This window comes from Athalia rosae, chromosome 6 (genome assembly GCF_917208135.1).
Source record: "Athalia rosae chromosome 6, iyAthRosa1.1, whole genome shotgun sequence".
In the NCBI taxonomy this organism is placed as follows: Eukaryota; Metazoa; Arthropoda; class Insecta; order Hymenoptera; family Athaliidae; genus Athalia; species Athalia rosae.
The window spans coordinates 9643692-9668823 of NC_064031.1; the positions used below are offsets into that span (position 1 = coordinate 9643692).

General features: G+C 45.8%; 1 protein-coding gene across 5 annotated transcripts; it reads right to left on the bottom strand.

The window, feature by feature from the left end:
• Positions 1-221: 221 nt before the first annotated feature.
• On the bottom strand, positions 222-24292 carry LOC105690420. Of its 5 annotated transcripts, none has more exons than XM_048656438.1 (7): positions 24131-24292; positions 7215-7637; positions 5613-5784; positions 4024-4085; positions 3803-3935; positions 3530-3641; positions 222-3403 (listed from the first exon to the last, which is right to left on the bottom strand). In XM_048656438.1, the coding sequence occupies exons 1-7, from the start codon at positions 24144-24146 to the stop codon at positions 3293-3295; spliced, it is 1029 nt and encodes a 342-aa protein (XP_048512395.1). In that variant the 5' UTR covers positions 24147-24292; the 3' UTR covers positions 222-3292. The 5 variants fall into 5 exon arrangements, with proteins under 5 accessions (XP_048512395.1, XP_020710518.2, XP_020710517.2 ...); XM_020854859.3 differs by lacking the exon at positions 24131-24292 and adding an exon at positions 19495-20129 and having other exon boundaries at positions 3530-3638; XM_020854858.3 differs by lacking the exon at positions 24131-24292 and adding an exon at positions 19495-20129.
• Positions 24293-25132: the final 840 nt, after the last annotated feature.

Here is a 25132-nt window from a genome sequence, read left to right on the forward strand (position 1 = left end):
CGGATAGTGAGCAAGCAATCGCAGCTAGGGGTAAAGAGTTATGCTAACACAGGGTACGATGGAGCACTGGTCAGCTGCAACAAATGCTCCATGTTTATAGCTAGGATAATATTGGCCACATCGACGCAGCCACGAATGTGAAAGGATTAGGATTAGGAGCGGCTATCGGATACCAAACTCTGTAGTAAGCCTATCGATTAAAAGCAATAAAACTAAAAATGTAGCGAATAAATTAAATTCAATATTTTATGCTATTAAACAATTTGGAAAACAAGATTACAAGTTTTTCTTTTATCAGTATTAATAATAATATTTAACATATGTAGGTATAAGCTTCCATACGCAGAGCACACTAGTACATGTACATTTCGTTACAAAAATAATTAACAATGTCGATCTAGAACATCGTCGATTAGTTTTTTCTTTCGTCTAGTAACATTAGCAGCTTCCTTTGGATTTATTTTATTACTATTATTAGTTCAATGACGTTGCATCTTTGGTTGTACATTTACAACAGACAGCTGATTCTTTGTACCTCGATGTCAGTGATTTAATGAAATAGAAAGCACACTTCGCAAAAACGGAAAAAAATTTGGAAACAGCTATCGGTGAAAAAAGAAAAAAAAAAACGGCGTGAAAAAAATTCGTTGCTAATTTTAAAGGTATATCGAAACTATTATACCATAACGTCGTTGCGAAAAGTTAACTGATACTAACAATAAGATTTCAATGAATTTTAACTGGAGTAAAGTACATGGTAGCTTAGGTAATCTCCTATTGGCCATAACTGAATTTACAATACTTTCCAAAGATCAAAGATATGCTGTCCGATGTATTAGAATGTCACCACTCATCCATGTGTTATCGACAATTAGCGATTCAGGTCAAGTTACAAGTTTGTTAATAGCGCTTCTATTTTGATACATACTAGTCGAAATATCATTTTTTTTTTTTTTATCTACCTATGTAGATTAGTTCCATTAGTTTCTTGTAGTCAAGTATCAGACTATAGTTAGGAATAGAGTAGAAAAACAAAGGCCACCGCCGGCTCTGCAAGTCACACGCTCTCTCACAGCCTCTCGCTTCATTCGCTCAAAGTATCAAATGCACCGCAAACATGTTGAAAACATGTCCTAATAAAAAGTTACTACGATAGAAATAATAATATTAACGATAGTGATGATGATGATGATAATAATAGACATAATAATAATAATAATAGAAATAATAATGTTAGCAATAATCATAATAATAATATAAATAATAATAGACATAATATCAATGATAATGCATGATAGTGATGATGACGACGGTGATAATGATGATGAGGCCAATGACGATAATGATAATGATAATGACAATAATGATAGTAATAATAATAATAATAATAATTGTTATAATAATAATAAATTAGGAACCAAGTACAATATATAAAGTATAACGAAATTTTAAATAAGATTACAATATTCACTTTTATCTGTTACTATTCATAAATTTGTATTGTATTAATTTGTTACGTATTTTTTTTGTTCATCGCACGATTCTCTTTATGTGTGAGCCGTACCGCTTGTGATGTTGCGTGTGTAATTTGTTGTGATTATTGGCTTTGATCACTTTATTATAAATTTTCCATGCATCGAGGTGGAGTTGAATCGGATACACGGAGAAAATTTTCCGATCACAGATGTTAGAAATTGATGAAAATAAAAGATGTTTACCTAATTATAATAATCTATGTTTATGCATGAATATAAATATATTTTTGTATACGTAAAGTTATAAGATAGGGGTATGGGGAAAGTAAAAGAGAACAAAAATAACAATAAGGAGTAAACAAAGAAGATTCGGAAGAGTGATCGTTACGAGTATCTACAAATATACAAACTATCAATGGTTATTTTATGTTTTGTGGTATTTTTTTTTACCAAAAAGAATCATGACGTTATTCAAATTAAATTACTGTTTTTATATACCGATGTATTATGAATACATACATACCTACGTGTATGTACATTATTAAATAACATTCCGTAATACGAAACAACAATAGATTGGTGTTTTACAGGAAAATCACTTTTTGTAATTGATTTAATACAGTGCAATTATTATAACATATTCGACATTTTGTTCTTTTCACGTGAATACGGTAAGCGTAGGTACGTGGGCAGTCCTAGAGATAATTTACTATTTACAGAAGAGGCCTGCCTCACTCGCTTCACTCGACTTAATATATTAAAGCGAATGATAACTACTTGTTTATACTACACGTTGATTCATACGGGCATCGATCATATTAAATTTAAAATAATAAAAATTAATCGTATTCAAAAATAAACGTTAAATAGTGGTAGTAGCGTTTAGTGTAGTATAAATATATCAGTAGTAGTTTAGTAGTAGTATTGGTAGTAGTAGTAGTAATATTAGTAGTAGAAATCCAGTTCAGTTCGTCTTTACCTTGGTTTTTCTCTCAAAGAATCGTTCATATAGCTCTCCTTCCTTTACAACGAGATCGTTTGTTTTGCTTAATAAATCGAATGATTGATAATTGATAAACAATGTAAAAAACGCATCGTCCGCTTTAGATATTTATTATTAATATTCTTGTTGTAATCCCGGCTCAAACTTCTTGAATACGACTCTACCAGCTCGATTTAAAAGAGATAATAAAAATGAAGAAATAATAAAGAAGGGCTTCGGTATTTACCTAGCGTAAGCTATGATTACGAGGTGCCGTTAATAGTTAGAGACGTTATCGATATAAACTGCGCATTGGGAATGTTTCGATGATAATTATTCATAGATATTAGTTTGTATTTGGACATTAACATCTGCCAACTATCGACCATTAGTTAGTAGGTGAGTTTAAGCGCTAAGCACAAGGCGTTCATTACCGCTCAGGGTAATTGAACTCATTTTATAATCAGTTTAATTATTAACTAAATTTTCTTACAATCGTATTTGTTATTATGATTTCTCTTCTTCCATCTAGTTGTGTAGGTTGTTAGTAGACGTTTCGCGACTCTAACTTACACACCTCGTTCACCGATGACTCAATTTTCTATGCTGACATAAAAACTTGGCGCGCGCAATCACATCAATTTCATAAATCACTTATTATTTGGTCATCGCGTGAACATAGAAATAATAGTCTGTACTCGTCACAGTAACAGAATTAAAGGGTTCACTGTTAGGGGCAGTTGGAGCACTTTCTTTTTGTTCTCTTTTTCTTGATTTGATTTTTTTCGTCGCGACGGTTTCATTGCGCAACAAAAATGTTTGGAATTTACGTGACTTACTGATGCGTGTGACTGCTTTTTCCCTCGCTGATAGAAGCCATCCTTGTTGATTCTGGCGAAGAGTAATTCCAACCTGGCATTTTAGTTTGCTCTATCGCCGGACTCGTCTGAAAAACGAAAGGCCATGTTGATGACACCGAGCCGCACCTGAATAATCTTATTTGCTCATTGGGTTTTCACTCGGCCGATTAGAAATGCCGAAACCTATCGAATCGTATAATGTATCGACTTACAAGGGCATTGGAATTTTTCGCCATAAAGATCCTCAATGAGCGACCGTGATTACTGAATGGCCTGAGTTCGGGATCTCGCCCAGGGCCATCGACGGTGTCGACACCGTTACTGCTGAAAAAAATGGAAGAATTAATTGCGACTCTAAATCATATTGCTCCCTGTGGCTATTGGCCATCGGCAGACTCTGGACATAATGATATACTGCAAGTACACGGGATAAGAAAAGGTATCGTCGAAACGTGCATGTGTTTGTTGAGGATACATGTCTTTACCTTGTTCGAAGCTCCTTTTGTTTGCGCTTACAATGGATGTAAGCAGCTATGCAAATAATAACGACCAAAAATACTGCTATGGTGGCACCTCCTGCTATGCTGGCAGTTTCCAACATCACACGTTGCCGCGATGCTGTAAGTAAAGAAGCGAGTCATTTAATTTTTTCAGAATTAAATTAAAATCCATTCAAACAGGTATTTCAATCCTTTCTAATACTTACGTAAGTAGGAACCATCCAGATCCTTGAATTCGCATCTCTGCCCGATGTATCCATTCGCGCATCTGGAATGACGAGAAAATGAATTTCATTTTACCCAAGTAATTGTGCTCATAATGCACATAATGTTTTTTAACAGCATGAATTTATAGTATGCTCAAGTCCAGAATATCGACAAGGTATTCACGTGCTATAGAAATCCTGTACGTGAAAATAAATTGCTTTTCTCTTAATTGGAAAATTTTGTTACCTTCTAGTCGTAATTTTGTTCCAAATAACTTTCGAGTTTGACATGGCATAATCAGAAAAATCTAACTCATCTCGCGAGATAAACATATCAACGTCTACTTCGTACGATGGTAATATGTATAATAATTTAAAAAAACTAAGAACAACACGAAACAACGGCGGCAGTATGAGAACAAGATCAAAAACGCAGAGAATGCCGCGTGTTGATTCACACAATGACTTGTTTAGGGGGTTCGCCGGAATGCCTCGGTCTTTTGGATTTATATGAACGATTTCGTGCTTCGCACGTTCACTGGGAGGTCCGAAACTCCTGTAGGAATTTTGGCAGACGTGTTACCTTGAAGAGGGTAAGGATTAACCGTCACAATAACGTTCGCCGACGTACCCACGTCTCTCCTCCATGCCCGGACTGTGCTTCGTGTCGGTCTATGCTACCCATATTTATGCGCGGAGAAACGCGTCTAGGATTCAAATCATTCCATCCCGACTTCCACGTTCTGCCATAGCGTAGAGGATAGAGTACTGCGAGACCCGGACAATTGAACGGGTTCCTCGCAGCGGTGCCCTTCAAACGAACGCACGCGGAATTTTTTTCACTTTACGAACTCAACTGTATACGTGCGTAAAGAAGGTTCGGAGGAAACTTGTCCACGGTCAAAAAAAAAATAGAAAAACAGGCAGCCACGAAGGGGGAAAAGGTATCGACTCAAAATAGCCGCGGATGTGCTAAGCCGCATTTCGCCAAAGTATTCTTCTATCCATATTTCCCCCGTGTATAGACGATCGGTAAATACGGAGTGAATAAGTTTGAAAATCGATGGAATTATAAATTAGGAAAAATATTTCCTGGACGGCCGCTGGATACGTCGAAGGAATTTACGCAATAATATCGACTAAAAGTGCTCCAAGATGTAAGAGCGGAAGGTTCCCACGGTAATTATACCGCTTCAACGACCCGCACCGTCAAAGGCGCACAGTTTTTGACGTTTCTTCGATTCTCTATGAACTTTTTATCGTTTTTTACCATTAGATATTTATTTTCCCTTTTACGCCCCTATTTTTGACCATACGAGTTGAACTACCGTCGTTCTCGAATTCCGTTCGTTTCCGCGCTATTGTTCAACGCGATCGGAGAAGAACACACGTTTCCAGATTCTCCTCGAACAATAAATAGAGGAAGCACCTTTACGATAACACAAAATAATCTCGAAAATCCGATCGAATAACGTTATCTGTACACTTGCGCTGATTAAATTAGCCAACAGTTCATCCCTATCTTACGATATACGGAAAATTCAAACGACAGAATCTGCAAATCAATAATTCCGTAAAAAAATACTTACAAACAATTGTAGAGTAGCGACTCGGCAATTTTTACGGTAAAACAGGTCGCGCCATTCAGACAATACCATTCCGCGTAGTCGGGCGGACACGTATACATGTGGAATGTGATATTCGGTCGAGGTGTTGGCGTCGGTGGTCGTGGCTTCGGAGTCGACCGTGACGAACATGCATCTGCAGGAAATAAGGAAGAACAAAAAAAAATAAATAAATAAATTATTGATCAAATAAATTTCATCCTACACAAAAAATAATTCGTCGATACATCCAACCCCCATAGCGCACATCGATCATTCAGCGAGAACTCAGGAGACCTGCTCAACTATTGTACACACAAGTTGCCAAGTTTATACAGTTAGCCGCGAATCTTATCGACCTATTTGACCTACACGACTATGTACCGATTCTAGAGTTCACCATATCTCATCGATATCCCTGACGCTCAATACGGTTTGGACCGGGCCGGCAAGGGGGGGGGGGGGGGGGTAGAGCAGAGGCATATGACCAGTGTGCACCGTGCGTACGTCATGTGGTATCGTTGGTGCAGTCGAATGTAATAAAACATACCTATATACATGCGTTGTACGTATAATAGGTATTATATTAATACAGTCGTAGGTACGGCGGTGCATTTGTACGGAGCGTGCATACGTTGGTTGGAAACACGTAGTGAGCATAACCAGCGCACTACTGGCATGGTGAAACGTTTTTCGAAGGTATACTTACGGTTATAAGTGCTTTAGAAAATTTCGAATGGTTCTAGTTTTGGTCAAACATAAAAGAGGCGATATATTTTATGCCCCTGGGGAGTGTCTGCCTTGCCCCTTACCCGCCCCACTGTCGGCTGTCTGCCTCCTTCCCTGACTGCCTGTACATTTCGTTTGACTGCGATGGCGATGGCGATGGCGATGCCGATGCCGATGCGTCGCGACGCCGAGCCATCATGCCCCAGCAGCATTCGATGACGGCAGAGGAATAGGAGAAAAGAGAAGAGAAGGAAGAAGGAAGAGGGAAGAGGGAAGAGGGAAGAGGGAAGAGGGAAGAAAAATAGAGAGCGGGCCTTGTTCCTCCGAAGGTATATATATATACCATATACCATGAATGAAAGCTGTGAGAGGTCTTTAGAGGGCACGGTGCACAAGACTGCTGCACTGCATCTGCCCTATGCTTCGACCAAACCGCGGCTATCTGTCACCTGTTCAAATTTTACAATCTGCTGCCGTATCGCGGCGTATACGCCTCCTATATGTGCCACCCGCACATTGTAGTACACACTACTCTATACGGTCTACGTGAAATACGTGTGCCTAATGTATCTACGATATCTATTAAAATACTCGTACACGCGCCATACAAAGAGACCAAATATATCGCCATCCGCTTCAGATTATATTCGTTGTGCGATACACCGTCGTCTGTTCAGGTGAAATTTGTGCCCGTTATAAAGTATACGAGAGAAACGAGCGATAATGAAACTTATCATCGTATCACACCTATAGCATATACATATACATGTGTATGTATCGTTGGGCTATCGTCTACATGTAATACAGGTAACATTTGGGGGGGATAAAAATTCTTCGTTATTTCATCCGATTACTGACCTGCGATGCCAAAAAGGGTGCAGGTGATGATTAATATCGTAGCGATATAAGGTGGTAACGTTCTTCTCCTGAAATAGGGCGCCGTCGTCGCGGCAGTTTCCGTGTCAGCTGCATCTCTCGTAGGAGAGTTCGTCGCGTGCGCCAAGGTTGCACCACCGGGTACGCCGTTTCTTCGTTGTCGTTGTTCCTGTTGTTGTTGTTGCACATTCGGCGGTAGTTCGTCATCTTCGATATGGGAGAATTTCCGCCTGCTGCTGCCGCTGCCGCTGCCGCTCCTGCTGGCGTCGGTGTTTGCCGCGTCGGTGTTAACGTCGACGTTGACGTCGATACCGACGTCGGTGTTGGTGCTGCTCTTGCAGCAGGCGTCGTCTACATCGGGGGCGGCGGGTGTTCCCGGTGTCCTCCGCACGTGCCGTCGCCTCCCTGTAACAAAATACCACCATCATCGTCACGGTCGACGTATGCCTGCGTACCCACCTACATGCATGCGCTCATGTGTAGCGCCCGTGCCTGCCCTGCGGAGCAGCGGTCCACTCGGTCCGCGGCTTTTTAAAAATGTTCTCTTTTTTTTCCTCCCTCCCTCTCTCTCTCTCGTACTTCCACCCTCCCCTAATTCCTTCCGCCGTCGCGCTCAGTCGCTTACATTCCTAATCCTCTCTTACCGTCACCCTCATCTGCTGTATACCGAGGGGCTGCCGACTCTATGGTACGTATAGGCGCTCTTCTTTTACTCTCGATTCTCTCCCCCGCGCGTATACATATAGTTGTTTCTGGCCCTATTGTAAGCGTGTAATATTCACCTCACTTATCCGCCTATGAGGATCCAGTGTTATACCGCGTATTATACGCCGCTAATCTGTCCGACAACGAGCCAATCTCGACGCACTTCACCAACGCGGTGCCACACACGTGACCCACCCGATATGTCCGATCGTGTATCCCGTGCGGTGTACGACACCCATGTGTATATGGGACGCGTATCGTCAGGTGATATCTACACCCTGTTTCGCTGCCTCTTATAATATGGCTCTTCTCGCGGCCCTTCTCAGGTTATATTGAATAACGGTGAGGGTAGATTTTAGGAAAAAATTCGCGCTACGCATCAGGTAATAAGAATGACCGTGTACGTACAGGCGGATCGAGATAATTTGGCTGTATTGAATAACGCTTATGAGAGGTATGATACATAATTATTTTTTTTTCTGCATACGGCACACGCGTGTGCACGTGCACCGCAGCGTCCGAAAGTCACGGAAACGTCGAGCTGCTGCTGCTGCTGCTGCTGCTGCTGGTGCCGCTGCCGCTGCTGCCGGGAAGCCATTTCAAGTTTTTAACAATTTTCACCCTCAGCCATCTGTCGCTTATGCTCGCTATGGTCGCTCGTCGTATTAAAGGTAAACTTATAGCCGCTGCTGCCGCTGCAGTTGCCGTCGCCGCTGCCTACGATTACGACGACGACGACGACGACGACGACGACGACGACGACGACGATGATGCTGACGACGACGAGACCGCGGTGGCAAAGCTCTGCGGATACGCGAGACCGAATCAGTCGGCCTAAAAATCCCCTCGCATGACTAGATTCTGGACGTTACGTATACGCGCGTACTTAATCGTGGGTGACACGCGCGTCGCGACGCTCCGGAGATGTATAAAAACGGCGAGACGACGTACGTAGTGTTATGGCCCTGCAACGATTGGGGCGGCGCGTGCGATACGTATACATATATACATAGGTATGCATGCGTACACGTTCGCCGGGCATATCGCGAGCCATAACTCGGTTTTCTTACTGCCCACATTCACTAGCCGTGGTAATTGACTGTTTCCCTTCTATACGAGGCATCCTCTTCTCCGCGTACGCGATACTCATACACAAAGTATCTACGTTACACGCTGCTGTACTCGACGTTTACGGGATATACATGTATATGCCAATATTATATATCTGTTATTATACCTGCTGTCTGCTTACGCAGGGAATCGTCCTCATTATTGAATAAGCGTCGCGTTATACGGATACATCGAGGTCGATTCATCCCTCCGTAGGAATGGTAAAATAACGATGAAGTGCACTACTCTGTGCGGGGATTCTTATCATCGTCGATGCGATAAATTACCGAAATACGCGCGTGTATAGGGGTCGAACGAATTACCGAAAAATATCATAAATCACGAGCGAGAAGCAGAAAAAAATCACCTGGAGGGGAGCGGGAAACGAGTATATTAATAAGAAACGGGAGCGCGGTAACAGCGTAGAGCTATAATAACTCGTGATTGAATTGTCGGCATCGTGTCTTATGTTGCAGCTGCGTCTCGTCTAAACACGGAAATTCATAGGGGCAAATGTGTCGTTCGATGCTTTTAAAAAAAAAAAAAAATGTCTCGGCTACAGCCTCCTTCTTTTACATTTCCTCGGTCTCCTTCAACCCCCTCCGGCGAAGGTACAACATTATACGGAGGGTGGGGGAGGGGGGGGGGAGGGAGGGGAAGGGCAACTCGTACGTCGAAAGAGCTAAAATCGTCCCATATATTCGCTCTTCGAATTGACGCCATTAATACGAAGCATGTGAATCGCGCGCGCGTGCTTCCCCACCTACACACCTACGCCGCATACAGGGTGGCCGAAGAAAACCCCGAACTTGGTCAATCGTAAAATCCGAATAGAAGCTGATCCGAGCTGTCGAATCTTCGGGAAATTTTCACCACCCGGAAACGCGAAGGATACGCGATTGTTGAAAAAAATATTTCGAAACGGTCACTTTATCGGAGAGACCGTATGCATGCAATTCGTAATTCTCGATAATAGCGAATCGTTGTTTCAATAATTATCGGAACAATTTCGCCGGGATTCTTTTGACCGGTTTCATTCTTTTCGGCCCACCCTATAATACCTACCGCACTCACACACACACACACGCACACGTCTACCGTATTATGGTATATTATACGAGACGTGGTGCACAGCCGCTAACGTCGTTCCGCTCTCTCTTCTCTTCGGCGGCCCCCCTCAGCGCTCTCCCATCCCGACTCGCAGCTCTCCAACTACCAGCTGAAACTAGAAAACGGAGACACCGTATCCGGATGCAGCGGTCTCGTAGGAAGAGGAGACAGAAGAAGGAGGGGCGAAAACGAGCCGGCGCGAGCGTCGTCTACGACGTTACGAGAGGACGTGAATACAATATCACCCCGAATTCCGACATCGGACTGCCTTAACTCGCGGCCGTACACCCGAAAACTCGGTACAATCGCTAAACTATACCACCGCCCGAATAAGAAACGGTAGCGCAAAAACAATCCGGCGCGTTATTATTTTTCCAAATACTGTTGCCCCGACCGAGCTACTACAGCGACCGGCCCGAAAAGCTCGATCTCGTCGAGAGGAGGAGCGCACAGCTCCCGTTCCCTATTGTCGGCCAAAACAGCGTTACTCCTATTCGTCTTCGACGGCGCGGCGGCACACGCGGCCGCTTTCAAACTCTCTTCTCTCTTCTCTCTCATCTCTTTCTCGTTCTCTCATTGTCAGATCCGTCCGTCCGTCCGTCCGTCTATCCACCTCTTGCTCTTTCCTCGCTCACGGTACGGCGGCACGCTGTACGTGCGACTGTATAGGTGGGTTCCGTAGAGACGCGTAACGTGTACAGATGTGTGCACACAAGTCGCGTGTCTCCTCTCTACCCGACAACGGGTCGAGGGTGCGGACGGCGTACGAGACGGGCGTAGGTAGGTTTATACTATATTCATGCCCTACAGCTGCCAAACTTCATTTCTACTCCATTACCCGCTCCAACTTTCCTCCCCCTGTTTGCGGGCTGCTCTCGCGTCGTAGGGATCCGCGTATCTCGATACCGACTGACGTCGCGTCCGGATGAAACGCGTGCTCGACTCGATTCGAGGTACACCCGACCTCTTCGTGTACGAGCGTTAACGATTCTTCGTTAATTATACGATTCGTACGCTGGTTCTCGTATATAGGGCGCATTCTCTCTCCGTATCCGTCATCTCTCGAAATAGTTTTCCATATCGGGTCAGATGGCGGGAAAGGTCTACTACCGCCCACCTAGGCGTTCGTCGTGCGTGCCGCGAGTGGTAAAACGGGTCAAGAGTCTCGAAGCCGATGCCCCCCCATCGGCGTATCGGGGGGGTAATACAGTGTCGCTTCAACGGTGAATGAGACGTAAGTTCGCCGAGGTCACCGGCTCACGCGTTGTCGTCCAATCATCCACATAATCGATCGGGTGGTTCGATTTACGGATCATCGTATCCGCGGACGTCCGGTCGGAGTAACGTGGGTTTCGTCGATCGTCCGGAGTAACCGTCCGTTGGCCAGAAATCGCGCGAGCTTTTCGCCGATTGTTGAAGCGGACGGGTGGCGCCCGAGCGTACGTACACGGTGCGCGCCGTCGGACTAGGAAGAGGAGAAACGCGCGCCGCCAGAGAGCCGGAATGACCGGGAAGGCTTCGGGGAACCCTATGGATCGCGTACGCCCGTGGGCTACACCTCGGAACGATCGAACGGAGTCTGAACCCGAGCGCGGAGGCGGACGCCTGCATAACGCCTACAAGTAAAAGAACGAACGAACGTATGAGAACGAAATAACGAAAGAGCGGCGGCGACGGCGACGACGACGAGCCTGTGGTTTGGCCGTGAGGCCCTCCGTGCTAGTTGCGCGGAGAAGGGCGTAGGGAAAAAAAAAAAGAAGAAGAAGAAAAAAAGAAAAAAAAGAAAAAAAAAAAAGGAAGGAAGGAAGAAGAGGAACGAGAAGCGTATTGGTGTGTACCGCTGCGTATGGTACAGGGTGGAGTATACAACCACCACTACTGTCCAACGATAAATAGGGTATAATAGCGTGCAGGCTCCGAGCGTACGGCGAAGTACATCGGGCGCCAGGCACCCATCGAAACGAAACGCTACGGAAACCCGAAGGAACCAGGGTAGGTGGGTACACACCCAAGGTATATCCGTGGCAGCCACACATGCCCCGCGTCAGAGCGCGCGTCGAAGGCGTTGCGGAGGCGTCGGAAGCCGCAGATGGTTTCGGTACGCGGTTGTGAGTTGCGTTTTTACACTGACCAGCGTTAAATGGTTCACGCTCTTTTCTTTCGCCGCACCGGCTAAATATCGCGATATCGCGTACGGATGTATATATACGATGTGAAAAAAAAAGAAAAAAGAAAAAAAAAGAAAAAACGATAGATTTTTGCAGGGAACACCGCTGCTCTCGGAAGCTGAATACAACCCGATTCAGCTTTGAAGAGAACGATAAGCGCGCAGCGGATCTACTCCGTCGATCGGCGTTGCACGGCTGGTAAAATCCGCGAATTGTTAAATGGCGGATTGTTAGACAATATCGCATCAGAGAAAGCGACTCGTCGTTTCCTGTTTATTATTTCGAACTGGGTGAGAGCGTTAGGAATTGTTATAACTCTCGTGCAATCATTACCGCGAGGTCGTATCCGTCGTCATTTAAATCCCCATTATGTTATACTTCCAAACCCCCCCGAACGGTAACGATCTATAATGCAATTATTTTCTTTGCAGATCCGATCGCACGCTATCCTACTCAGCGACAAATACGCGTGTAAGGGGTGTCGCCGTCGGAAATGAAAATTTCTACGCGAAAATTTCGATCTTTCGAAGGGCTCGCCGGAAGTCCCTCGAATAATCACGCGCGACGAAATTCTCCGCAATTTTCCCGAGTTCTCCACTTTTTTTTTTCTTGTTTTTTTTTTTTTTTTTTTTTTTTTTTTCCCCCGCGGTCCGAAATTCCCAGACCCCGCAGGAGCCGGTGATTATTCCCTCCCCTGCAGTTTTCCAAATTCTGTCCCACCGAATGCCCGACGTAATAACGGTGGGTATGTATACGCGTACCTTGCGTATACCTACGCGTACATCTCCTCCGTCGACCAATAACAGTTCGAACGAGTCAAACGCCATTTGTCCCCGTTGGCCGTATTTTCCCATAATAATAACAAGGGTGGTAGGCATCGGTCAGCGTAGAGCGAACGAGGACCTGTACCGAGGTAATAGGGGCCGATCTCCTTATTCCGTTTCGTTTGTCGATTGCCGCCGGGCTTTGTCGGTTTTATCATCGTCGTTCTCATTGTACCCCGGTATAAGCCCAACAAATAATTCAATTTATTCGGCGGTACGGAGCGGACGGATGAATGGACGGGGACGCGGGCGATGCTGGGGTCCCCCGCCGAACACCCTTGGGCACGACGCACGATGACGAGGCAGGTTTTTACGGTGCCGAACGAGACACCCTTAGCCTACGGTCGCGCGGTATACGTCCCCGACGCCGCGTTGCACAATGCGTTCAATAATACGATTTGCCAATTAAGTCGGTTAACCGCGAGAATTGGACGGTCGTGATCGAGTCGAAATCGTTGACCCAGTTAGGATCGATCGATTCAATTCCGGTGTACGTTTATTTTCGTCCCTTCGATTTTGCCTTTTTTTTTTTTTTTGTTTTTTTTTCTTCTATCGACAGGGGCGACGTCCAGAAAATTTAATCGATGAAATCATCGAAACTGCAGAGAGAAAGGTTCTCCAAAAGAATTCAATTTCTATTGACTTTAGAAAACCCTGTTCGAGTTTAGAATTCTATCGGGCGGTATGTGCTTATATTACTATAGATAGTGTACGTATACGGTGTAAGAGAATATGTAGCCATAGCCATAGACAAAGGTGTATAGAAAAACGTGTGTAATACCTGAATATGGATGCGAGGTACACACGGGGTACCGTAGGGTATGCATTACGGCGAGCCGGCGGAACTGGTATCGCCGCGATATATCGATTACTTATTTAACTCGAAATGGATACGCGAAGCCCTCGAAGACCATACAGGAATTTTTTCTGGTGGTGTTTGGTGAAAAAATTTTCGTAAGAAACGAGCACGAATTTCCTCACCGAGGAAACGGGAGATGAGAAGCAAAAACGAAAACGAAATCGAGTCAAGTCGAGTCAAAAGTAAGCTTTCGATTGTACATAAGTCGAAAATCACGCGTAAGTCGAATACCGATCTCCCGGCGCGTTGTACGCGGATATAAAATAAAAGTCCGCAGTCGCCCTCGTCCGCGCGTCAGGGGTATAGCGGCCTACAGGGCTATACTATAGGTAGGATACGTATATCCGGTAAACCGGCACGACCGCGACCGCATCAATGCTGCGCGTTATTACAGCTACGACGCTCGCCGAAGGCTGCACACGCCGCAGTTTGGCTCCCGGTCCCTCTTCACTCGTTCAAGAAACACCTGGCCCCCTCCCGCCTCTTCAATGTTACGTACACCGGGATAAATGCGAATACACAGGGCGTATAAGAGCTGTAGAGACGTGTAACGCGCTACGCGTCTGCTGCCCGCCCGCCTGGCTCATGCCTCAACTTTTATTACATTATCCCCGAACTGTGCGCCCGAAATATTGCCTCCACCTACTCCGCACTCATCGTGTGATTCGGAGGACGCGAGAGGAAGACGATCTCGAGCCACCTAATTCGCGGTTCGCTTTTCTTTCGTCTATAGCGACACCTACAGTTTTTCCCTCCCTTTGCGAATCGATTCAATTGATACGCGAACGCGTACGTTCGTCGTATTCTCCGCATCTCCGGTTAGACCGCTACGTGGGGTACGGAGTATAGAAATGTACCGCTGATAGAGGAGACGTTAATGCTGCAGTCGGAATTTATCGCGTCGCATGGCGCGTGTCGCCGCAACCGACGGACGACCGTAGGGGTACGGGTAGGTATGCGTAGACGTAACCGCGCCGATGACCGCGAAAAGGGAAAGAGAAGTTTGATTTCCGCAAATTAATTCATTGAGCATTGTCGGCTGACGTCACTTCCTGGAAACCGGGCTTGCAAGAAAAAGTAAATATGTGTGTGACGTCGCGTCGCGTGTGTGTGTGTGTGGCTTGCGTACGTGCACCTATAACACTGTATACAACGATACGTAACCGGCTGTATACGTGTACTTATACGTATAGCCGCGCGTCGTATGCACGTATAACGCGGTGTATAGTTATGTGACACACGTACCCGCGGGATATATGGAAATTTGTAAATATGCGTCGGACGTTGGAGGGCGACGCCGCGGAGACGGCGACAACACCGAGAGGAAGAGGAAGAAGAAGAAGAAGACGAGATATCTCGATTCCTACTTGACTGTGTTATGGGAACTAAAACATATACCCCCATGGCAATGGTATTAATAGAACTTTATTTAAATCCGGAAACAAGGGCATTGACATTCTTATTTGGGTAACGCGACGCCGGAATTCAAAGGCGATTAGTATTAGCGGTTGAGAATTTTCGGAAAAAAATTTATCCGCTCGCCGAGCCCGAAGCGTGCAGAATTTTTCCACCTCATACTTTTTTTGTTTTTTGTTGCGTTTTTTTTTTTTTTGGTTTTTTTATTCAAAAAATAGATTCGTGTCGATCGGAAGTTTGATAGGACGTTATAGCCTCGAAGTTTGGATTTTACCGTCGTATTTTCTCTACTTTTCGTGCCGATGTAGCAGCCCCACCCAAGATGGGCGATAGTAACCCGTAATGCGTTCGGATAAAGGCGATGCGATAATTATCAACGGAGGCTATACACACCTAACACTGCACGTTCCTACGACGCCGCGTGATTTCTTTCGAACATTTCTTTTTTTTTTACTCCAAAAACGAACTCGCGCAATATCTCGACCTATATAATAACGTCGTACACGCTGCGAGCGAGCGAGTGAGTGAGTCGACCGAGTTATGACACGGTAGGAGGGGGGGGGGATGCGGGCGACGCTGAAATTCGTACGACTGAAATCTATGGAAAGTTCGGGCAATAATTGGGCTACAAGGGATGGCGCGGCTGCGAGCGCGTGTCCCGGCAGACGTCGGATTTTCAGAGGCGCTATGTCGTAAATACGTATAGGTACACGTTCCGTCTCATATACGCGCTCGTGTATTCGCCGTAGGATCCGCAGAGACCTACGTAGCATATAGCATCAGAGGACGATGCCGAAGCCTAAACTGGAGCGATATAGGCACGCAAAACGACCACATGTATGATATGTCTTATAAGTTGAACACGGCGGGTCTCGTTGAACTTGTAAAGCGGCGAGATACGGGAGAGGTGCTCTTCTATATACTGCGGTGTCTACGATATTTTTGGCAACGCTCTAACGTGTCTCTCAGGAGGCAAATGACACTGCAGAGTGCAGGGGTCGAAGAAGCTGTAGTCGCGGAGGGGAGGAAGGGAGACCGAAAGGGAATGAGAGAGAAAGTGGAAAGATAGAGATAGAGAAAGAGTGAGAGAGAGAGAGAGTGAGAGATGGACGGAGAAGGAGATGGGGATGGAGATGGAGACGACCGGCGACTTTTTGGTAAGCTGAAAGAAAATATTCCCGACTGTGAGCAAACAAACGGTTTTACGTTCGCCCCGTTCGTCGTCGTTACGCTCTCTGTACGATCCCAGAGCCGAACCGCAGCGCGCCGCAGCTCCAAAATCCACAGGCTTTAAACCTGTAACCCCAAGTAACGCAGACCTCTGAATTCCATTTATATATATATATATATATATATATATATATGTATTTTATTTATTTATTTATTTTTTCACCAGCTACCTATCTCGCACGACGCTCGAACATTCCACAGACAGACAGTCCTACGGGGTATAGCGTATCACGCGCGATTCAGGGCCAATCGCGTTAGGTGGTTGTCGGCGATGAAATCTGGACCGTCGCGGTTCCTCGGATTCCATGAAATTTTGCTCGATTCCCATCGAATCGTATACCAAACGCGACGCTCATTCTCGTATCAAATCGAACCGATGTCGACGCACACTCGTGTTTCACGCCTACGATACGCGCACGTGTCATACGATGAGTCGTCTTCATTATACACCTAAGATACGCATCGCTTCTTCCTCTTTCTCCTTGAAGTATGTGTGTATACATATATATATGTGCGTATAACATACTTTAAACACCCGTATGTATCAGAAAAAAAAATTTCACAGAAATTTCAGCAACAACGGAGAATATGAAACTTTCGCCAGTCCCTGCAGCATAATTGAATCAATGAATTGTGAAATACGCGTAACGAAAAAAAAAAATAAAAAATCCGTGGCACATGATACGCGGGAGGACAGATTGGTGCGTGGAGTACGCCGGGTGGTATCGGAGGAGGACCTATTACATAGGGTACGGCTTTACTTTTCAACTTTCGTATCCGCGACTAATCCCGTATCATTTCGTGACCACCTCCTATATACCTACATACCTTCTTCTTGTATTCCCATTTGGTATGTGGAGGTGCGGTACGATTTCGTTATGCCCGCAGTTTAAAGACGCCGTGAGACGAAAAAGAGAGAATGAAATTCTGGTAAAAAAAAAAAAAAAAAAAAAAAAATACAGTTGTCGGACCATGCGCGACGTTATGGATTTTTTTTTACAAGTTTTAAACCGATCGAATACACGGGAAATAACGCGCGCGAGATATTCGTTTCGTCACATGTACAGGTATGATATATGTGTAATATTGTACACAGTTTTTCCCCCCCGATAAAATCCACAGTACAGGTATACGCAATGTCTCGTACGCGAAGCGCGTATGTACACGCGTAGAATCTTATCTAATCGCAGAGATAATCACGTAGAGACGTGTAAGTGTACGAATGAATTCCTGTACAACGGGCGTCGATAATTAGCGCGTATATACGTGTGTAAGCGTACGGAGATACGGCGATGGAAAAGACCTTCGAAAATCTCGTCGTATCCGCACAGGTATGGGCTGAAGACCTCGATTCTACCTGGTCGATAGGTTAGTTTCTTCGATAAGAGTATCGGGGACTCGTGTACGAAGAGATACGGACGGGTGATGGGAAGAAGAGAAAAAATAGAAAAAAAAAAAAATTTACGGAAAAATTCCCATCGGTTGCTGACGTGACGTAAATTTTGTCTCGCTTACAATACACCGCGCCACGAGACACACCTATTAAACGCAAGAAAAAAAAAAAAAATCATCTACTCGCATGTGTAATCTAGCCGTGTCAGACGACGCGACATAAATTCTTTTCATTTATATATGGGTATATATACGTCACGTCGATGATCTTAACAATAAGCTAGACACATATTTCTATCTCCTATAGGTACGTAGATACGTGTGTGAATTATGTACGTTACGTACACAGGTATCGCACTTACAGCGGATTTATAGCCGTCACCCCCAGGTAGCACGCGTTCGTTTGAAAACTTGGATTACAGACTCGTAAAAAATTCAGACTCGTAATGATACGTGCTGACCGGAGTATATTTCACTTCCGCAGCGGGCTTCTTGTTCGAAAGAGTTATTTTCGATACGCTGCGATACGGGAAAAATGTTGACGTAGGTATCGCGGAAAATCCTGACTATTTCATCACCGTAACATGGGGGGGGGGGAGGGAAATTGTGAAAATAAATTTGACGAAGCATCGTTCCGTACAAACGGAGTGAAAGTAGGGATAAAATCGGAGAGCCGAATAAATTGGACAGATCTTTAATAAGACAAAATTGAGGAACGTAGAAGCGATGTAGTTTTTATAAAGTGGTCCAATTTACCTGATGGTTCAAACATTCCTACTTTACCCCGCTGTACTCGCTTAGAATGATAGCTATTTCCGTTAAGACTAACAAAACCTGTGAAACTATACCGGCACCCCGTTCCCCGTCTGTCTGTCTGTCTGTCCCTGGAGAAGCTTCTAAAGATAACACAAGACACAGGGATACAAGTTGAGAGGAGATAATGAGAATGTAATTGGTGGGGAATGGATCCGCCGATCTGCGATCGTTGAAATTCCTCCTATCGCGAGAGCATACGCCACATTCAATTATCGTGCGCGATGATACGATACACGCGAATATTGCTCTTTGAACGTTAAACGCCGTAACTTTAACGCACACGTTTGAATACGCATTATGCACCTTTGAGAAAAACGTCGGGCTGTTTATCGATCGACGAATAATATTAGATGACGTGTGGCTAGATCTGTCGCAGACCCAGTTACGTCGGTAGCGATACAATTTGAGTATGTTATTTGCGAGTTGTGATCAATAAAGAAAAAAAAAATCCACTCTACCCGACCAACGAAAATTCCATCGTCAGAAATGTAGCGGTGCAAGTTTTTTCGCCGCCGGTCTTCGAGCGGAGGGTTTTTCTCACCCCACATCGAGGTCAGGTTTGAACGTAGAGGAATCCGAAGTTATCTTATCTCTATATTTTTTTTTCAATGTAATGAAAAGTATTTGCTAACCTGAGAACCTTTCGAGGAATCGTTTCGAGCCAGTAGCGTGTAGGCGATATCCCGATGCGTCGGGCGCGACAAGGAGGTTTCCTCTCTTGATTGCCATCGACTTTTCCTCGGACAACATGCCCGAGAGAAAGAGAGAGAGGAGGAGAGAAGAGAAGAGAGAGAGCCGCCTTTCGCCGCTGCTGTTCCTGCTGCTGCTGCCGCCGCCGCCGCTGCTGCTGTCGCTCGCCGTTCACCGTTCGCCGCTTATTTGCTGCTGCTGCTGTTGCTTTTGCTTTTGCTTTTGCTGGCCCTTTGCTGGGCTTGCTTACTCGCGCGCACTGCCACCAGGCACACCACGCGACGCGACGTACGGGTACGTAGAAACGTAACGCAGCTCGAACTCGCACTCGCCCGACTCCGCTCGCTACTCTCTGCCGCCGCACACCTCACTTCACCTCACCGCACCTCGCACCTCACTTCACCTTACCGCACCTCGGCACCGCACCACGTTGTTTCTCGCGGTGTCAACTGTCAGCTATTGGTTTCGCGTACGCACCACCGCTCTCTTCGTCTATTTCCCGAGGTAATCTTCGAAAAGAAGATGTACGGACGTGCGACGGGGTGCGAAGTAAAATTCGCCGATCGAGACCACGTACTTTTATATGATTACGATTGCGGAAACGGAAGACCGTGGCGAGGGTTAAACCTCCGGTTTGACCGGGTCGAAGAGCGTAGGGTACAGCTTCGGGTGCACGGTCGTCGAGATGAAGGCGTTTTATCTCCGTTGCGGGGAGGTATTCGGTGTATTCCCCTTGGGTTTTCGGCGATAATCACGGGAAATTAGCGACCGGTAGCCGGGAAAACGTTGACACTCGCGACCGACGCTAGACCACCGATATACCGCGATTGACGAGCTTTTTTTCCTCCCGTCAAATGGGTTTTTTTTCCTACGGCGAATCGCTTTACTGTTTCACACACGCACACGTGTGCACGTGTTTACACTCGTATATTACGATGCGATTTTGTTGCGTTGAAATTCTTGTCGTGCGTCGATTCCCACCGTACAGCTCTTTTCTCACGCTGCGAAAATTTTGGCCGACCGAGGTAAAGCAGCTCTGGATTGTAAAATGTATCGTGTTAAAATATAAACGATATACAACAACACTCGATCGAGAAACGCCACTCATCACCGACTCTTCAAGGGTTAGCGTTGGTACGATTTGGGGTGATTTCGGGGCAGGACGGAAGTTACGGGGGTACGATTTACGATACAAGAGAGACGGAGAGTCGTGGACGCTGATATCGAAAGGGAAGGACGGAGGTAGATGGAAGAAAGTCGCGTCTGATAATTGATCTCAGAAATTTGGTGTCACTTTTTTACGCAACATCGCGACTACTCAGCGTTAACCAACGTCAAGTTTACCGAGCGAGGAAGTCATCAGCCCCGTATTTCTTGTTTTCAATAATACGGGTGGGTGTACGCGTACAACAAGGTCGGTGACGGCAAAGGCCTGTATAAAAAATGACGACAATGATAATTGCGACAATGACGATTGAATCTTGACGACGACAACCAATAATGACGATCGTTGTCAAAAGTCACGCGATTGATGATATTGACGAGAACGGTAACGATTTTCAACGTCGAAGGTGATGGGAGAAGAGAGAAAAAACAGAAAAAAAAAAAACAGAAAAAAAAAAAACTATTGCATCGGCCGGAGCGAATATACCTTGCGTGTTCCCCTCCTCCGTCGACCTGACCCCGTTAATTGGGTTTGTTTTTTTTTGTTTCCACCTTGTGAAATATCCAAGTCGGGGGCCCGCTGGCCCCGTCCACGCACACCGATCTGGAGTAGCACGACACTGTCAAACACAAACCGCCGGTGAATGATATCCGAATCCTCGGGCGATCGTTCTTTTGCGTAGAAGGAGCGCCATTACCATTAACATCGCCCACGTTCACCGCTGTCCCGATCCGATCGCTGCATCGCAATGCACGTACATCATCTTCTATTCCTCTCCCGTCAACGTCGCTCCTCGTGTTTTCGACAGGGTTTGGTTCCTCCACGGGCACTGCACCAGCCCCGCCGATTCCTCCGCTTCTTCTTCTTCTTCTTTCTGGTCGTGGCAGTCGCCGCTGCTGTTTTCGTCGTTCCCGTCCTCGTCGTCGTCCTCGTTCCCGTCGCGGTCGTTGCTGTCGTTCGCTCCGCCAGCGGCGCTTCCTCGTTAACGTGCTCCTCGTTGTTTTTACCGTCGTTCTCGTCACCGGCGTCCAACACTTGTCAATGGTGGAACTAAAACCGCTCACATCTTCTCCAAGTTCGCCGTTATTGTTTTCGAACGACCGTGGAGATAGCACTTTCGAACAATCACCTATCCTGGCACACGCCACCAAACCAACTGGCCACATCTGCCGATTTGCCTCGATTGCTCGAGCCTCGTTGACTCGAATGAATGGCTCTCAAGCCATTCCCGGAAAAACACGAACTGCCACGGAAATTAACGAACCACCTTCCCAACTTCCTTCCCGCTTGCCCACCTTCGCGGAGATCCGAACGAACCCAACACCCCCCCCCCCCCCCCCCCCCCCCCCCCCCCCCCCCCCTCTACGTCGTCCTTCACTTCCCGTTGCTGCCGCCGTGCCGCCGACCGGGCTCATTTATCACGCATGCCTCTCATGCCTTGTGCCTCCTCATGCTACCTATACTTCGATCGTATACACCTATCGCGCTTTCCTTATATTTCGTTACGTCGATTAGAAATTCCTATAAATCGAACCGCTTCTTCTCCGCACATCTCCATCTCCAAGGCTTCTCCTTCCTTGTTTCGTAGGACGCGTTACCTGCACACCGCTATTATTCTACCTCGGACGTATTCGGCGACAATCAATCAGGCCGTCTGAGCTGACCGTCTAGAGAGAGAGAGAGAGAGAGAGAGAGAAAGTAAAAGAGGACGGGGAGGAATTAGAAATTCTTGTTGATTTAGCTGGATTTAGCCCAGAGGCAAGAGAGTGTTTAATTTTCGTTACAGCTAATTAAACACCGGTAATCCGATTTCGGGTGGATGGAAAGGGAAACGAAGGGGTGCGATGCGTGGATAACAATCGGCACGTTTACCCACGGTATTCAATACGTGTATATGTATACAAGTTGTTTATTCCTCTACAGTTAATTGCATATCGGAATTATTGGGAAACCTGCAACCTGCACTCGGTGCGGTACGAAACGCGGTAGCGGTGGATGATCGTAAGGCCTGGTAGACCAGGCGTTTATAAAATACAGTTATTCATCAATGAAACCGGACAACGTTAATGATATTACGAGACGAGCCGGTGCAGCTAGCTATGTAGCCGCACTGGCGTATATTTTATTGGAAGAATTGAACAATTCGAAAGTGAACTTGAAATAAAATCGTTGCAAAAGTTGCGAGTCCGGTGCGGCGGGGTACAAATGCTCGTTACAACGGTTGCAGGGTTTTTCGCTACCCCCGTTCGCAACATTACTTTTGCTAGGGCTTCTCGCGCGATGGTGATCGATTACTCTACCATAAATTCGTAAAGTCGAGAGTCCATCGCGCAGGAAGAATAAAAGAAACGGATGAGAATATTTACCGATTAACGAGGATATCGGGAAGACGAATCGAATGTACGCGGTCGGGTTGTCGCGACTTTTGTTCACCTTGCCGCCCGCACCTCTGGTTGGGCCGTGGGGTCCGATGACCGTGGCGCGACCTCTGATACTTCGCGGAAACTTGCGCGCCCGTCGCAAGCACCGGAAGGTGATAGAAGAAAGCTTGAATACCGTCGGGGCGGGAGCGGCGGTCAAATTTTCGACCCTACCGCGATATTCGATTATCGTCGTTCGATTTGAATCACCCGCGGCGGTAGTTCCAATTGTTGGAAAATATAACGACGAGAAAGGGGTCACGGTAACGAGCGTCACGCATCTCTTCAATGAATCGAGAACACCGCATGATGATTCATTGATGTACGTACGTACGTAATGATTCGGCAGCGGAATTGGCACTTTGTTCAAATTCGAGTAACACCGAGCGTACATACATATACGGTATACGTGTTACACGTTTAACAATGATAACAATAACGGTACGTGCAACGTGTACCTATACAGCGTACTATACTTGATGCAAAGATTAGCGCAATTGGGTAGTCTGACGTAATATTTTCAATAGCTATACGACTTCTCTACAGGTTGGCTGTATTACGACGACTCCTCCGTATGAGCGCATATACACGAGAGTCACGTATGGGAGTAATTGATGGTAATTGTTCCAGTTTCGTCGTGGCGACGTGAAGCTAATTCCTAATTGATCCGGTCGCATGGCTCCGCGAAGATTCGAGGAGTTGATACCAAAACGCAAACGCGCTCGAATTTTTCTATTTCCTTCATGTCGTGTTACAATACCGTGTAGCCGGATGATCCGACCAACGATATCCCGACTGGGAGATCCCCCAAAGTATCGTGTATCAGCCAAAGACTGTACCGACCGTGCAGTTGAGATAAACCGCGATCCGTGTCACGAGAGAAAAAACGAAAAAAAACAAAAAAAAAAAAACGAAGTAGAAATATCTATAACCAGCCGGTAAGAACACAGGTATATTATCGAGAGACGAAGTTATCGAAGCATTTCGGCTCACCTGTTGGTGCGGGCATCGGAACATCTGCACTCTGCAATCAGCCGGCCAGTGGCTTACTTGTTTCTTGACCGCGCATCACCGAGTCACTGTTTTCTCAACCATGGAAATTAATCAACCTCGGATCTCAGTATTCGACCACGATGACAACCATATAACGGCGTTAATAATAGCAGTAACTATAGGCCGATGCCAAAACGTCTGTCGGCTTTCATATCTCTCGTCTTTGTTTGTTTCCTGATAGATCTTGTACTACTTGAAAAAAAAAGTCTCACGATTTTCTCACACCTCCGGTAATACGAAATATTTCTAGGGCTCGGTGTACACGCTATTAAAAAAAAAAATCGAAACTTGTATATTATACATCCATCCTTTTTTCTGGCAATCGATATCGAGTATCCCTCCTGTTTTATATTGCATCAAGTCCTGCGCTATCTATTCGGCGATCGTTCATCGGAGTCGCGTGTAACGCTCGAGCTATACGCATCCGTTTTAAAGAGGGCCGTCGGGGGTCGAAGTTTTTTTTTTTCGTCAAACTTACGATTTTCGTCTTACTCGCGGAACACCTTTACCTCCCGTATAATTTTTCATCGTTATATACGGCAAACGTCCGTACAACGTGTGTGTTTATTACCTGGTCATACGCGGAATTATACCGTAACGGTTGTTTACAATATCTACGATCGACATCTCCAATATACGTATATACATATACACATAACGCTAATACCTCATCTTTACGCTTGCGAACGCCCATTTACAGGGTGAATTTAGATGATCATTTTCCAAGATAAGGCTAATGCCCAGGGGGGGGGAGGTAACGCCGCAAAAATAAAATAATCCCTATACCGCAGATTGCATAGTTAATACTTTTAAACGCCTTCGTAGCACGCGGTATCATTACACAGGGATAGGTACACATCGTGCGCGTACATACATGCATACGATCCCGACGCCAATTTACAGAATTCAAACGAACCTTCGTACGTACGATAAATTGGGTCA